At 39.3% G+C, this 18,064-nt stretch overlaps 1 protein-coding gene across 1 annotated transcript in view; it reads left to right on the top strand.

Annotated features, from left to right (window-relative positions):
• Positions 1-18,064, top strand: part of NAV3 (neuron navigator 3) — a 694,120-nt gene that overhangs the window by 477,625 nt on the left and 198,431 nt on the right. Inside the window, exon 9 of the mRNA XM_045289780.1 lies at positions 2,921-3,036. Coding sequence (XP_045145715.1) covers positions 2,921-3,036 — 116 coding nt within the window. The remainder of the gene's footprint in view (positions 1-2,920; positions 3,037-18,064) is intronic.

The following is an 18,064-nucleotide window of genomic DNA, read 5'->3' as shown; positions in this document are numbered from 1 at the left end:
GGGGTATATATACATTTTATATGATTATATATGGGCTGTATATATGGTTATATGTCATGCATATCTTAAATGAGTATATATGTACGATTATGATTATATAGTTGCATGTGTGTGAAATTCACATGTGAGTATATAATAACTAAAGCAAGCCTGGGACTTCAATCTACCAAGGTCATTGAGAAGAATGAAAACTGGCGGGAGTTTAGGAGATTGCTTTGAGGGTGTCCAACGTCTTTTTCTCTGTTCCCCTTCCTTTTGCTGTTCAAGACAAAATGATTGAGGAGAGGAGAACAATGAGGGGAAACTCACATCAAGTACCAAATTCTATCTTAATTACCGGTCACAGAAAGAGCAAAAGTTAATTTTTTAAGTAGCAGAAATTAGTATTTTCCCCGTTATGAGGCTAGAAGTCTGGATTCAAGGCAGTGACTCTTCGGGAAGCCTCTTTCTCTGTCGGCTCTGTGAGAATATGCTTTTATCTTTTCCCGGAGTCCTTGGGGTTCTTTGATGAGTGCTTATTTTGGTGTTTAATCTACTTCTTTGCAGTAATTAGGTTCGTGACTCACCATACACTAATATCCCAAACACAAAACAAAACCCAGTTCCATCAAATCAATTCTGACTCATGGAAACCCTATTTTTGAGGCTGTAAACCTTTTGGGACCATATTGCCTCATCTTTCTCACATGGAGTGGCTGGTGGGTTTAAACCCATAAACTTTCCGCTATCCAATGCTTATCTGACTGGGCCACTAGGCTCTGTATAGCCTTATTAAAATAACAAGAAAACCAGATTCCTAAACAAGATGACATCTACAAATATAGGAATTAGGATCCCAACATATATTTTGGCAGAACGCTATTCAGTCTTTAACAATGCTCTTTTATTTACCACTCAGAACCACGTAGTTTAGTTGTTGGCCAAAGCCCTTGTCATTGAGTATATTCCAACTTACAGCAATGCTAAAGGTCAGAAGTACAAAAAATAGTATCTAGTGGGAATGGAGAACAAACTAGGGAATTTTCATCAGAGAAGCCAACCAAGGTAGGATTGTCCCATGGAGGGCAGAGTATTTAACACTTTTGTTTGCTGTCTTTATATCAAGTGAAGTGAAGACCAAAATGTTTGCTACTTTTGGCAGCATTGAACTTTTTGCTGACTTTGGTGCTAAGTTCTAATAGTCTCCAAACGAAACCAAACTCATTGTGATTGGATCTATACTCTAAGCTGCTAACTGCAGGTCAGCATTTCAAAATCTCTAGGCACAAACACAAGTAAACACCTGCATGCTTACAAATATATACTCATGGGAGACAGATGAGGCTTTCTACTGTCATAAAGATCTACAGCCTCAGAAACCCCAAAATGGCAATTCTACTCTGTCCTATAGGGTCACTATTAAAGAGCAGCCCCGGTGACATAGTTTTTAAGTATTGGGTTGCTAACCACTAGGTCAGCAGTTCAAAACCACCAGTGTTCTGGAGGAGAAAGATGGGGCTTTCTACTCCTGTAAAGAGTTCCAGACTTAGAAATTCAGAAGGGCAGTTCTACCCTGTCCTTTAGGGTTGCTATGGGTTGGCATTGTCTCCATGGCAGTGAGTTTGAAGAGAGTGTGCGTATACTTAGTTTTAAGGTAGGGTTGTATAAGATCATACTATCAGACAATAAAAAATATTAAGGAAGCCAAAGCGCAGCTTTGTACTGAAATTCCTATATAACGCTTCTAAACTCACTAGGCTCTCTAGAGACTTTAGATCTGTGAAATAAGTATCAAATGTTTCTGCCATCAATGACCATCTTCTGTTTTATCTCAAAACCAGAATTCATAAAATAGAAAATAAAACAATTTAAAGATGATTCAGAAAATATTCTGTAGTTATTCTCAATAGTTCCTTTGTCAGTGAGAAGTATTTCGTGATCACTTGCCATGGACTGAACAGAGCACAAGAAACTTGGGTTTTCCTGGACAAATGCGATTCTACAGAGAAAGCAGCCCAACATACTGTACTCCATTAGCTTGCCTCTTTCTGTCTCTGAACAGTTCATGCTGGGGCTTTTAAGCATGTAGTTTGTTGGATCAAATATAAGTACATTTTGAAGAGTGAAGGAAGAAATCGTAAGTAAAATTGGAATATGCAAAGTTCCTCCACTGAGTACCTTACCCTTCACATGTTAACCACAAATACACACCCGTGCATGAACACAAACCGGGATAAAACATGCAATAGGCAATTGTGAAAATGGAAGTTCCGTTTTGATTGACTTTGATATTTCTGAAATCTTTGACAATTGAGCTATTAAAGTCACTTTCATTTCCGAGAACAAATTCAGTACTTATTTTCCACATATTTTGCTTTTTTAATAATGCATTTTAAGCCATATGTGCATTTTGAATAAAACACCATGTTTACCATTTCATCTTTCTGAAAAGCACAATGCCAAAGATATTATTAGAAAAATTACTATAACAATACAGAAAATGTAATTATTCAAAGTAAGATTTCACAAGAAAAATGACTTTAAGATTTCATTCTTTTATTAGTTGTTTTCACAACACAATTTGGCAAGAGTTTCTATGAAACAGAAAGTAAGAAAGATCTTTCCTAGTCGTAGACCCAAAATGTAATCTGCTTTTAGTAGTTTGAAATATTTAAATGTAAAAAAGTCTAAGAAAGATGTTTTAACATTTCCTTCCTTCCTTGAATTGTATATAAATGTAATAAAATTATGCTATAGCTAGACAATCCTAAAACATCCCAGTTATATAAAAGTGTTTACTTTCCTTGATAAAAATGTGTGATACGTTGATTGGTTTGGGGCAGGGTGGGGAGTTGTTGTGAAGCTTGGAGAGAGCGGCCACACTGATGGCAAGTGGCTGGCAACTGTCATTTCTCTTTGCCCCTGTCTTGCTTATTTCCAGAGCACATTCAGAAAATGAAGGAACCTCTTTACCATCCGCTGACTCTTGCACCAGTCCTACTAAAATGGATTTATCATATAGTAAGACTGCTAAGCAGTGCCTGGAGGAGATATCTGGTAAGTAAGCATATTTCTGATGCGATCAAATTTAAGAATGCTTGCAATCCCTCTGTAAATTATTGTATTAAATCATATTTGTATGATAATGTCTTATGTAAAATAGATTGTTTACATCTATCTTACGCAAACCAAAAATCAAGCCAAATACACTGTCACTGAAACAGTTTCAACAAAGAGCAACCATTTAGATCCGGGTAGAACTGCCCCCAAGACTGCAATACTGTGAACACTGACTGCGAAATCATTCTCCGCAGGAGCAACTGGGGCGTATGAATTATTATCCTCTCAGTTTGAAGCTTAGCACTTGAACCACTGTGCCACTGGGGCTCCTGACATCTTATGCATCAGAGATTTTTAAAAGTATTGGCCAGTTCTGCTTTAGATGATTTATTTGTGTCTTTGTAGAAAATATCTTTACTTTTCTAAGTTGAGATTTGAAGTCAATATGTCCATCAGTCAAAGTTAATAAAGCATCCCTTGGATATATTTACCAACTGAAAATTAGAGATCATGTATTAATTTAAAATTCATTGCTAATCTAAACCTTGTCCTATCTTTAATTCTATATTATTTAGAATATTTCTACTTGTAGACTCCTACTATACAGTATGAAAACATGCATTTTATATAAGTAAGGAAATATATATATATATATATATATATATACACAACTTAAAAGCATTTGTCATATTTTTAATGTATAAATGAGGTTCTCAGGGTGAACCCTATATTTTTCCTGTTCTTATTATGTGCCATCAGTTGCTTCGGACCCATAGCAACCTCATGCACCCCAGGAGGAAACATTCCCTGTCCTATGCCCTCCTCACAGTTGTTCCTGTGCTCCAGCCTATTGTTGCGGCCACTGTCTGTTCCTTTCCGTAGGGGCCTGCCTCTGTGTTGCTGCCCTTCTACCTTACCTCTAAGGAGCACCCTGGCCATACTTCTTCTAAGACAGGTCGGTTTGTCCTCTTAGCAGCCCATGGTACTTTCAGTAGGCTTTTCCAGCACCGCAAATGATATGCACAATTCTTCTTCAGTCTTCCTTATTCAGTGACCAACTTTCACACATTTGAGGCAATGGAAAAGACCATGGCTTGGGTCAGGCATACCTTAGTCCTCAAAGTAGCATCTTTGCCTTTCAATCAACTCTACAGAGCTCTTGCGCAGCAGATTGACCTGCTGCTGCTTCCATGAGCATTGATTGTGGATCCAAACAAGAGAAACCCTTGACAACTTTCACCTTTTCTCCATTTATCATCAGTTACCTATAGGTCCAGTTGTGAGGATCTTGGTCTTCTTTACATTGAGTTGTAATCCATGGTGAAGGCTGCAAACCTTGATGTATGTCAGCAAGTACTTCAGGGCACCCTCACTTTCAGCAAGCAAGGTTGCATCTGCATATTGACGATTGTTAATAAGCCTTCCTCCAATCCCGATGCCACATTCTTCTTCCCATAATGCAGAGTGTCTAATGATATGCTCGGTGTAAGATTGAAGAAGTATGGTGAGAAGATACAATTCTGATGCACATTATTCCAGATTTTAAAACATGCAGTATTCTCTTCTGTTTGCACAAGTGTTTCTTGAGCCACGTACAGGTTCTGCATGAGCACAATGAAATGTTCTGATTTCTCATTCTTCTCAAGGCTATTCTTTTATGATCCACACAGTTAAATGCCTTTGCATCATCAATAAAACACAGGTAAATATATTTCTAGTATCCTCTGCTTTCAACCAAGTTCCATCTGACATCAGCAATGATATCCTGTCCCAAACTTCCTCTTCTGAATCTGGCCCAAACCTCTGGAAACTCCATGTCAATGCACTGCTATAATTTTTGTGGGGTGATCTTCAGCAAAATTTTACTTATTTTCCCAGTGAATGACAAAAGATAAACCTTCATTGCCATCGATTTGATGCCGACTCCTGCTGACCCTTATAAGATGGGGTAGATCCTCCCTTTTGAGTTTCTGCGGCTGTAACTGTTTGCAATAGAAGAAAGAACCTTCTTTTCCACAAAGGAGTTGTTAGTTGTTTTGAACTACCTCCTTTGCAGATTGCAGACCAAATGATAACCATACTGCCATCAGCGCCCTAAAGATCAATAATCTTGTTCTGTGATTGGAGCATTTTGTGGGGTCACCTTTCTATGGATTGGAGGCAAAGCTCAGCTGAAACCTGTCCACTTTGGTTGACCCTGCTGGCATTGGAAATACCAATGACATAGCTTCCAGCATCATAGTAACACATAAACCACCACAGTACACAAAAATTGACAGACAATTGATGGCATGTTATTCCAAGGGTCCAGGTAAGTCTGGTTCTGGATGGAAGATATTTGCTGAAATGTTGTTATGCTGTTTTCATTTAGTGCCATTGAGTCAGCTCTGACTCATCGTGACCTTGTGCATAACAGAAGGAGACATTGCCCAACACCATCCTCATAACGTATCTACTCGTGTATAAGCCAAGGTTTTCAGCATATTTTTAATGCTATTTTTGTGGTAAAATTGGGTGCCTCGGCTGATATTCAGGACAGGCTTATACTCCAGTATATACGGTAATGGTTGCTATATTTGGACTCATTGTTGCAGCCACTGAGTCAATCCATCCTGTCCACTTTTTCCCTGCCTTTCTACTTTAGCAAGCATGATGTCCTTTTCCAGGGACTGGCCTCTCCTGATAACATGTCCCAAGTATGTGATAGGAATTCTCACTGGCCTCTCCTGATAACATGTCCCAAGTATGTGAGAGGAATTCTCACCATCCTCATTTCTAAGGAGCATTCTGGATGTACTTTTTCTAAAACAAATTTGTCTATCCTTTCGGCAGTCTGTGGTATTTTTAATATTCATTGCCAGCACTATAATTCAAATGCATTGATTCTTCTTCAGGCTTCTTTATTTAATATTACAATATGTAGGCCTATTTAAAAATATATTTTGTTGGGGGCTCTTACAGCTCTTTCATCAATTGTATCAAGCACATGTGTACATATGTTGCATAGGCCTATTTTTAAGAGGTACCAAGCATCTTCTTAGCGAAACAGTCCCACTTGGCACACTGGCTAAAGTGCTCTGCTGCTAACCTAATGGCTGACAACTCACACCCCCCAGCTACTCCATTGGAAAAATATATGGTATTGTGCTTGTGCAAAGCACATAGGTGTGCTTCTGAACATCTATGAGGGAGTTCTACTTCATCTTATAGGTTAAGGAGAGATAGAATATAAGACATTTTATTAGTTTCTAAGTATAGAATTACCTAAAAATAGAGTTAAGTCTGTTATTCCAACAAATTCACACCTAGTCCTTGTGTATTCACAGCTACCTCCACGCGGAAAATAAGGCAAAACACAACCTCAATGAACAACAAAAGATCTTTTTGATTCAGATGTTCCTGTATTCTTGCTAGGACTGGACGTATTGCTTTTTAGTTCATGGCAGGTCAGACATCTCATGGTGAAGACCTGAAGCACCCCTTGGCAATCCTTATTCCCACTGCAGTGTCCACCAGTGAGTGTTGACAATGACAAAAAGCAGGCCAAGGCCCCCCCTGGGAATTTCTATCAGTGCCATCATTAGGCCCCAGAAGTTTCAGGTGGAGATTACGGCAAAGGCCCCGTCAGGGAAGGGGTAGAAGAAGTTGAGGTAGTGATGTAGCTGTGGGTCGTCTTTGGAGATGGTTCAAGATGCTGCGCCATATGGCTTTCTCGTAGCTGTAGGTAGTTCCATGGTCAGAATGCTGCTGCTTCTTTATTGTGACCGGATAGTTTGTAAGCCTAGTATGTCCGGAGGAAACATATGCTTCACATATTTGTTTACACATGAATGCATTCAATGAGTGTAATTGTGCCTGTAAAATTCCAGAGCTCAAATCTGTGGGAGCATATGCATGCAGAGTAGCTTGAAGTGTATTACTTCTATGAATTGCACAAAGGAAACATTGTTTTTCTGAAGTTAATTTATCATTGAGTATCTCTGATTATACATATAATCTGTATTTTATTTTCTGCAGTCTTACTCTGCCATCTTATTTTTCTATAGTTCAAGCTATTATTTTCATTCAGTTTCTCATGTTTTATAGAATAATTAACAGTATATAATGCATATGGTAATAATTTAATGGAATTATTAGAAGACATGATATTTTCTAGTAATATTAGAAGACATGAGATTAGTTCTAGTAATAATGAAATGTTTATATAGTATCATAGATTTGATTGTAGGACTTGTATAGACATAAAATAAAAAGCACATAACTATAGAAGTGAGGCTTATCTGAGTGTGTTTTTCCTGCTGTCATCTGTTTAAAATTAGTTTACCGTGTGGTAATAAAATAACCCTCAATGCAAAGTTCAGACTGTATACAAGGAGGATAGTGTTTATCTGCTATGAAAATCCCTTTCCACTAATGAACGCTCCCTCACAGGGACCCCGGGTGCTACAGAGCAGAGCGGCTCCACAGGCTCCCTTCCCGGAGCATATGGCCGGGTCTTCCTCCCACGGTATACCTGGGAGGGTTCAAACTGCCAACGTTTAGGTTAGTGCCTGAGCACACACGATTCTTACCCTAGGGACAAAGAGTAAGTTGTAAGTTGAAGAAATCTTGATGAGAGTGTACTACTAAAGCCAGTAATTGGACTATAATTATCATATAAAATAGGATTGAACATCCTCCTTTTTGTTTCAGTTTTAGTCTTTGTATCACCTTTACTCGCTAATAATCGCTACCTTAATGTGTGTTGATTTCACTATTCATATAGATGATCCTGCCAACGCCATGGTCTCCTTCCCAGCTGTCTTGTCCACCAGCCCGCCTGAGCTACTCTAACTTGGTCATATGTTATAGCTGCTCATAATCAGCAGGTCCAACTTTTCTGTGAACTTCACCTTATGCATTCCTCTCTCATGGACCACCACCTCATATCTTTTGATTATTCTTCCTTTAAACTCGGACTCTACCAATGGCTCCACTGTGATTTTGAACTCATTGATGACTCCACAGGTTTACTAAAAACAAAACAAAGTTCACCATATATTCTGATGCCTAGCGACCCTATAGGACAGGGTAGTGCTGCTCCTGTGAGTTTCCAAGACTGTGACTATTTACAGGAGTAGAAAGCTTCATCTTTTTCCCACAGAGCAATTAGTGGTTTTGAACTGCTGACCCTGTGGATTGAAGCCAGACAGGTTTACTATTCATCACCACATCCTGCATTTTCTTCTTCTTCATTCAGGCAGTTGAACTCCTCTGGTCATGCATGTAATTTTCCTTTTGCTTTTATACCTGCGACTCTCTTGTACTTCCCTCCCTCATTGTACTCATTTGATCAAGTCACAGACCTGCTAACATTCACCTTTCTATTTCTCACCTGCAGTAAGTGATCATACCATATGTTTATGTAACTTACTTTTAAATTAGTGATCATAGACCTCAAGGGGATACTTACAGCTATCCCAGAATGAGGATTTAAAAGTAGATCTCTGATCTACTTACTTTTTCAACATCTTGGAAGGCAACTCTATACCTTTCACTTCTCAAATCTACTCAACTACGTCTCACTTCTTTTTTCTCAACTGGCGATGTGCTTGTCCACATCACTGAAAAAAGGCTGGAAGGACCTTTACAGACCTTTAAGAATGGACATGCCTCCACGTGGACCCATGCCCAGAGACTCTCTCCATTCACTCGGCTTTTTCTCCGATTTCTCTCTTCGCTCGTTAGAATGTCAGCTTTCCCTGACCCTGCAAGGGACTGAGGGAAATAAGTCTGATGGCATGGTGCAGGGCTCTTTGAAATAGAGCAAAGTCTTATGCTGCTCAATGGCTTTGTCACACACTTTCATTATTTACAGTAATCAGGATGTTGATATAAGGAATATATATATCAAGGTTCCCCGTCCAAGTGTGGGCGAACTTTGTCATTTACATGCATACCATGCATACCATGTGAGCCCCAAATTGGTACCTCCTTATCAGAGAAAACTCGAAGTGTGAAGTTTCAGCTTCGGCAGCCTGAATAGAAATAATAAAGGCCAAGCACACTTCCCATAAGACCCCAAATTGTCTTTCAAGTATTGTCCAAACTTATCTCTTCCTCGTTATAGCACATTCCTCCAAAGAATAGTCTTCCATCACTGCTACTAATTCCTCTCATCTGTGATAAACCAACCCCAATTAGGCTTTCAGCTCTCCCTCACCACTGAAAGTCTTTCTAAAGTAACCAGTGATGTCTGTCTATATGGCCAAATTCAAGGTCGCATTCTTCTTTTATCTCTCAGCAGCGTGGGTTCTCTTCTGGGAAACTTTCTTCCTTGTCCCCAAGATGTCACCTTCCTTTATTTTCCTATAACCTCAACATGCGCTCCTTTTCAATTTCTTTTTTTGGTTAATCCTTGTCTCGCTGGTGATTCTAAACCACCGACTTAGTAGCCCAACTCATAGCCAGTATATAATAGAGAGTAACTAATACTCAAATGAAGAGATTGGCATGGGTAGAACAGAGAATATTTACCATAGTTATTCAGTCTTTATGCTGAGCAAGTAATCTAAGAAAAATAACTATATGAAGGAGAATGTAGCATCAGAATTAGAGGAAAACTTATTAGCAATCTTTAATATGCAGCAAACTAATATTCAGCAAACTACCTTGTTTGCTGAAAGCCAAGAGCAGGTGAAGCACTCACTGATGAAAATAAAGACTACAGAATTCAGTATGGATTACACGTCAGCATAAGGAAAACAAAAATCCTCACAATAAGTCCAATAAGCAACACTATGATAGATGGAGAACAGATTGGAATTATAAAGGATTTTATTTTACTTGGATCCTTAATCAATGCTCATGAAAAAGCAGCCAAGAATTTAATCAACAAACTGCATGGAGCAAATCTGTCACAATAGACCTCTTTAAAGTGTGAAAGGGCAAAGATGCCCCTCTGAGGAAGAAGGTGTGTCTGACCCAAGCCATGACATTTTCAGTTGCCTCATGTACAAGTAATAGCTGAACAGTGAACGTTTTTGCCATTAGGTGCCATCGAGTTCATTTCAAATGACCTTGCACAGCAGAGTGAAGCACTGCACTGCCTGCCCTGCCCCATCCCCACCCTTGATCCTAGGCCGGAGCCCATTGTTGCAGCCACTGTGTGCGTCCATCTCATTGAGAGACTTCTTTTTCCCACCTCTCCCCTTTACCAAGCACTATGTCCTTCTCCAGCGGTTGGTGAACAATGAATAAGGGAGACCAAAGAAGAAATTTTGCTGTTGGATTATGGTGAGGGTGAAAATTGATGAATGTACCATAAACTGCCAAAAGAATGAACACATTTGTCTTGGAAGAATTAACGATTAGAATATTTCTAGAAGTGAGCATGGTGAGACTTCATCTTCCGTACTTTGGTCATGTTATCAGGAGTGGCCAGTCTCTGGAGAAGAGCATCCTGGTTGGTAATGTGATATGGAAGGTCTGCAAAGTAGACGAAGACCTTCAATGAGATAAACTGATACCGTGTTTACAACAATGGGATCAAATATAGCAATGACTGTTCTGGTAGTACAGGCTCACACAAAGTTTCAGTCTACTGTTTCAAAGTTACAATGAGTTAGAGCTAACTCAACAACAACTAACAGCATCACTGATTAATCAAAGATTATGAGGAAGAAAAATTTGGGTATTTTAAAGAGCGACTATAATATTCCAGAGATACTCTGTGATCATCTAGATCTTAAAAGATAATGTGTGTGTATGAAACACTTTTAATTTTTCATATGCTTTTAAAAAACGTGTATATATGTGTGTATGTATATATACATAACACATACATGTACATACATACATGCAGAAGAAAGGTAAGCACACAAGATTTAAGACTGATTAGGCCTATAAAAGAATGAACTTGTCATAAAGCTAACCCTCATAGGATGTTCCCATGTTAACGATGGCTTCTTTGTGTTGGGTCTCTGTCACCACTCCTTCTAGGACTCTTGCCGTAGCTTGCTTTCTCTTTCTCACTTCTGCTCTTGCTGCTGCATTCTAGCTACTAGAGAAACCACCAACTCCACAAGCAGACACTCTTGAATTTATTGCTGAATGCTCATTTAGATAGACCCATCAGATATTCTCTGAAAGATGATATGATATGTGAAGAGAGAAATATTTGAGGAACTGGGCAAAATGAATCATGCCTCTTCCCTGCCATTGTCGATCTGGTCATGTATTCCTCAAATTCCTAATCTTTGAGGTGACTCTACTTTTTATCCTGTGCTTCAGGTGCAGTTGACCTAAGTGCAGCCAATCAGAATCTCCCATTCCCTTGACTTCAGTGACATGTGTCCCAATGCATTTCCATAAGAAGGATTTAGAACCAAGCTTAGCATTTTTCCTGAGACCATTGCAAAAGCAAAGCTATCTCTTTTTCACTTGACCTGAAGCTAATACAACGAGTGTTTGAAGCTACTGGCAGCTGTTTGCAGCCTCAATGGAAACAAACAGAGAGAAAGAGAGCCTAGAGCTGGAGAGGCCTCCCCCCAAGGTCATTGCAGGAAATACCGGAGACCCTTACAAGCTCGGTGTGAAACTGCACCTTACCTATGCTCTCCGCTTTTGAATGATTGTACTACGGGAAACAAGACTCTCTTTTGTGTGGGAACAATGTGAAAAAATGTCCCCTGCTCACATAACCCCAAATCTATCACATGTAAAGAGCTGAGATACTGCTAAAGAACAAAGATGCATGTTTCCTATTGCAAAGCCGGTCTGTTAGAGGCTCACTTAGCTGGAAAGCCTGCTTGCTTAAATTTTCAGCATGCAGCATTTCACATGACGTTATAAAAATGTCTCTGTGACTAACTGCTTGGACTAGTTGAAAATGTAGTTAAAGTGCAGTGTGAAGAGTCACACCAAAAATACTCACCAGGATGGCATACTGGGAAAAGTGGAAGACCTTTGTAGTTTGTAGATTTTTCAGAAATGTTTATGCAGATCATTCAGTTCTCCTTTTTCATCATGCTCTCAGGGAGGAGCCCACATGATATTTTCCAGACTTGATGATGATGGCCTTCCAGTAATTATCAAACTCAGGTGTAATTTATTCTGTAACTCAACGGATACTAAGTTACTGAGCTGCTTCTTCCTCGCCTCATATCTGTGATTATGCCACGATCTCAAAATTGAAAGACCAGGGGCTTTGTGGGTGAGGTTTGTTTTTTAAAAAAATTTTTTTCTAGTCATTAAAATTAACAATTTAATTGGTTAAGTAATAGATTAAGTACGATGATGAGATAATAAGAGAATGAGCCAGAAATATGAGGTTTTACTGTCCTGGCTGGTTGCCTTCACATTAGGAGGCAAAAAGATTAGCCCCAGACCATCTCCTCCCATCAGGTAGTCAGACATTCTCCCAAATGTCACTCCCTTTGCCTCTGGTATAATTCAGCAGTGTTAGAGACTTTTTATTCTACTTAGGTTTGCCTTTGCCCCATTTTTGGTGCACAAGGCTATCTCCCAACATGTATAACATTTGTTTAATGTACTGTTTAACCTTTAGCCAGAATTCATATTCAATGAGAAAATGTCAATGGATGTCATCCTGATTCAATATCAGTGAAGCTGGCATTTCATTTGTAAAAACCATACTATTAAAATAATAAAATTAATTCAGAAAGTAAGTTTGAAGTCTGCTTTGGATTAATCTGAGTTTGAAGCTACTGGCTATATATGTGGAATTGCTTTTTACTTTCTTTTTGTGTTGTTTTACTTACCAGATTTTGTATTAAATAGTGGGAAATACCTAGCGTTTAAGATCTTGGTAAATAATCATTTATTGCTTTTTTCTTCAAAATTTATAAAAATCTAGAAACTGAAATGCAGGTAATTGAAACTAGTTATTTTCTTAGCTATGTATGGGTGCCCTGGAGTCGGCTCTGATCTATAATGAGCCGGTGGACAGCAGAAGCAAACACTGCCCGGCACTGTGTCATCCCCACAGTTGGTTTGTTGTTTGTTTGTTTGTTTGAGCACATTGTCCCATCCATCCAGTCAAGGATCTCTCTCTTTTTCACTGCCCCTCTAGTTCACGAGCACGATGTCCTCTCCTGATGACATACATGTCCACAGCACAGAAGACCACGTCTCACTATACTTGTTTCTAAGGAGCATTCCTGGATACTGCTTCCAAGACAGTTTTGTTTATTCTTTGGGCAGTCCATAGTACTTTCAGTATTTTGCCAGCACCGTAATTCAAATGCATTGCCTTTTCTTTGGCCTTCCTTATTCAATGTCCAACTTTCACGTGCATATGACACTATTAAAAATAATCTGGCTTGTGTCAGGCGCGCCTACTCTGCAGAAGCACACCCTTGCTTTTCAATACGTTAAAGAAGTTTTATGCAGCAGATTTACCCAATACAGCGTGTTGGATAATTTGACTGCTGCTTGTATGAGCATTGATTGTGGGTTCAAGCAAAATGAAATCCTTGACAGCTTCAATATTGTCTCTCTTTATAATAATACTATTTTTGGTTCAATCGTGAGGATTTTTGTTTTCTATACATCGAGTTGTAAAGTATAAGCTGCTCTCCTTTATCTTCATCGGTAAATGTTGCAAGTCCTCCTCACTTTCAGCAAGGAAGGTTGGGTCATCTGCATACCACACCTGTAAATACGCCTTCTTCCAATCCTGATGCTGCCTTCTTCTTCATAGACCATGTCCTTACCTGTCTTGAAGTATTCCTTTGTTCTTACAGTATTCCTTTGTTCTGTTTTCACAACTGCCTCTTGATCCATGTTCAAGTTCTGCTGGAACACAATGAAGTGTTGTGGAATTCCTAATCCTCTCAAGGCGATCCACATAGCTTAATACCTTGGCATTGTCAATAAAAAATAAGTAAACATATTTCTGGTATTTTCTGCTTTGAGACAAGATCCATCTTGTATCTGCAGTTTTGTCACTTAAATTTCCTTCCGAATCCAGCTTCAATTTCTGTCAGCTCCCTGTCAATGTACTATTACAACCACTGTTGGATCATCTTCAGCAAAATTTTACTTGCATGTGATATTAATTATCTATTATGTAATTTGTACATTCTGCTGGTTCACCTCTCTTTGGAAAGGGTACAAACATCGATCTGTCCTTGTCAATTGGCCAGTTGCTGTCTTCCACATTTTTGGGTGTAGACAAGTGCTTCCTGTGCTTCAGCAGCTAGTTGAAACATTTTAATTCCTGGAGCTTTGTTTTAGGCTAATACCTGCAGTGCCGCTTTGGCTTCCTTCAGTACCATTGGTTCTTGATCATATGCTACCCTTTGAAATGGTTGGATGTCTACTAGGTCTTTTTGGCATAGTGACTTTGAGTATTATTTCCATCTTCTTTTGATGCTTCCTGCATTGGTTAACATTTTTACCATAGAACTTTCAATATTGAAACTCGAGACCTGAATTTTTTCTTGAGTTCTTTCAGTTTATGATATGCTGAGTGTGTGTTTTTTCCTTTTGGGTTTTCTTACTCTCGGTCTTTGTATAGTCCATTATAATATTTTACTTTGTCATAAATTGCCCTTTTAAACGTTCCATCCAGGTCTTTGACCTCATAATTTCTTCCATTTGCCTTGGCTACTCCAGGGCTAAGTCTCACAGTCCTCTCCGATAGCCACTTTCATCTTTTCTTTTAAGCAAAAGGGAAGAACTGTATTGAAACCCATAAGGAAACCCTAGAGGGCCCAGCATCCCCTACTGTGTAGGCATGCCCAGCAAAGGGTCACACCGTTCACTGTGCCCCATGTCCCAGAGGGGCTCCCCTTGAGCAGAGATAGCCCTGGGGCTGGCTGGGGGTGGGGGATGTCATCATTTTTTAGATAGCTACTTGATAATCATATGTGCTCAAGAACTCAGGACATTCCTTTTGCTAACATTATAGTAGCCATACATCTGTGAGGTTTAGCAAAATTGGTGTGATTCGCAGTTTGAGTTTTGATTGGACCTATTTATGTCCTTGCCAACCATGCTTTCTCCTCCACTTAGCCAACATACATATGTCTTTGTGAACACATAAGTAAGGATGCACCCGTATAAAGGCACTTCAAAAAGTATCTAGAAAAATTCCATCATCTTTCAAGTCCATTATTCTTCAAGCTTTTTGGGGCCCTCTCACCTAAATCTAGCAAGTAGAGACAGCTGTCACAGTGAAGGAACTAAATCAGTTCTTGACTACTGTTCACACTAAGAGCTAATACAGTTCCGAGGGCCAAACTACCGTAACTGTAAGTTGACAGTCGCATAATCCTAAAAAAAAGAGCCAAACAAGATCATGAGTTGTTTTCTCTATGAAGGTACTTATTAAAAATATATGCAGTGTATCTCTACCAGCCACTCTTCACTGGCTCCATTCAAGTTGCTTCACCACTTATTAGGCTCATTCGTATAAAAATAACTATATTTCATTGGGCTGGGTCATATGATGTGCTTCCTTAGCCAATGAAATGTATGTAGAAAACATCATGGGGGATGAAGCTTTAAGGGCCATTGCTTGATGATAGGAAAGTGGTCCCTAAACTGAGAATTTGGGAGAGAGGAGTACAGAAGTTCAAAGGCATAAATCTAACCTAAACAATGAAAACTGCTAGTAGAATCCCTCCTATGAGGCAGGCTGGACCTTATCTGGTTTTCAAAAGTTTCTATATTTCTGGTGTGTATTGTTTTGTTTACTTTGGGGTTCGTTCATAGTAGAGTATCTCAAAGGTGTTATGTCAATGGAGGTCACCCTCTTGAAGTTGTGTTTTATGCTTTTTTGTTTTTTCAGTATATGGAACTCAGGATTGATGAACCTATAGGGACAAGAAATAGAATAAGGTGTTCGAGGGGAGGAGGATATAGTGGGTGTGTGTGTGTGTGTAAAAGAAGACGATGTCAAGGAGTCCACGTAGTAAAAGAATGGTTGGAGACTGATTATGGTAGCAATTGTATAGTTCTACTTTTTGTGATCAAAATATGGAATGATATGTTATATGTATGAAATCCCAACTAATTATAAAAAGCCATTTCTTGGCTTTGCCATCTCTATTCTTCTGTCCTAAAACTAGCATTTCCCAGAGTGAGGCTGTTCTTTCCACCTGGATCCTGGAATAGAGCACCTGTGTCAGAGCTGCAAACAACCCCAAGTGAACAGTACTATGAATGAGTACAGGTTTCACTTTATAAGCTGCTGCCATTTTGAAATTGTTGGTAAATGTAACAATTGAATGTAAGCCAGGATTTTTCAACCTTTGCACTCTTGACATTGTGGGTTACATGTTTTTTTTTGTTTGTTTTAGGGAGCTGTCTTATGTGTTTGAAAGCCCGTGATGTCACGAAAGTTAAGATCTTTACTACTAGGTATAAGGTTACTGGTCGGAACCATGCTAGAACCCCATTGGAAGCAGGACTTCAAGCCCGTTCAAAACATTCAAGCCATAGCTAAAGAACACAACTCACAGTGGCCCAGTCAGACAGAGTGGAACTGCCCCTTTGGGTTTCCAGGACTTTATGTCTTCACAGGAGTAGACTGCCTTATCTTTCACTACAACAGCAGCAGGGGGTTCTAAAGGCTGACCTTCCATTTAGTGGCTTGATGCCAACTCTCTACAGCAATTCATTTTCTATACTAAGGTTATCTATCTATCTATCTCAGAATCTATATCTAGCTCTGTATGTGTTCTTGGCCTGAGTAATTCTCAACGTAGAGTCCCAGAAGCAGCAAAACTGGCATCTCTTGCTAGCGATGGCAGTGAGTTTGGTTTGCATTTGGAAAGTGCATAAGGGAAACATCTATGTTATGTAGCAACCAAATCTCATGTATGGCAGATGTCGACCTCAGCAGGAAACAGGCAGTGGTGTCCTGCTCAAAGGTGGTGGCCAACCACACCATGACAAACATTCAAAGCAGCACGTCCAGTCACCATCTTTGGGGAGACTGTCATGCCTACTGGGGTCAAAATCTGAAACATAATGATTTCATTGCTATGTAACAGATTTGTGCCCTTGTTTCCATGGACCACAACAGAACCTTTTCTACCTAACTAGCTACAAGTCCTGTGTGGAAGATAAATTTGGCAATCTGCATTCAAAAGGTTACAAATTTGAAAATCCCCAGGGGTACCTCTAATCCACACACATGGGGACATCATGAATCCGAATCTACTTGATGGCAAAAAATAACTATGGTATATTGTAGACGACTGAGCAACAGCCTCAGTGTTTAACCACTAGATGCCAGTAACACCCTGTTCCTAGTTGTGACCATGCAAAATCTCTCTAAATGCCTCCTGGAGTAAGAATCTGTCTATCTATATATAATATAATAGAGATAGATCGATAGATAATGTTCATGGCCTGAGTAATTCTCCAAAAGTAGAGTCCTGGAGGCAGCAAAATGTTATCACTTGCTATAATTTTTTTTGAGATATACAGCATCAGGAGAGATGGGGTAAGGTCAAACCATATATGTTTTAATATGCCTTTCATATTATTAGGAACACAAAAATTGAGAACCTGAGAACCCTTGGTCTGAGTTGATTAGGATACAATACAGTAGAACCCCGCACCTCGATGCTAATCCATTCTAGAAGGAACATCAAGATTTGATGCAGTTGAGTTCTGAATCAATTTTTCCCTTAAGAAATAACTGAAAATGGATTAATCCATTCTCCACCACCAAGTTTTTACCCTAACCTTGCCTTTTTATACAAAACATTATACAGAAATTTCAAAGTAAATATGTTCAGAGTTAAGTAATATAATTTAAATGAGAAACACAACATTTAAAAAGTGTTTAACAACTACAGTGTGGCCCATACCTTGAGATGGATGAGGATCTGGATCCGTGGGCATGGATGTGGAGAGGAGGGTGGAGAGACAGTCCTTGCTTGGAAGGGGCATCCCCTTCCATCAAATCAACTGGTCGCTGCTTTTCAGGAGTTTTTCTCTTCTTTGCTTCTTCACTAAGACCTGGCTGGCTTTCTTTTAATTTTTTCATTCTTTTTTTTTTTTTTTT

The sequence above is a fragment of the Echinops telfairi genome, unplaced genomic scaffold (genome assembly GCF_000313985.2).
Source record: "Echinops telfairi isolate 266 unplaced genomic scaffold, ASM31398v2 ScPeMD7_2;HRSCAF=8, whole genome shotgun sequence".
In the NCBI taxonomy this organism is placed as follows: Eukaryota; Metazoa; Chordata; class Mammalia; order Afrosoricida; family Tenrecidae; genus Echinops; species Echinops telfairi.
This window is presented reverse-complemented; position numbering and strand designations above follow the sequence as displayed.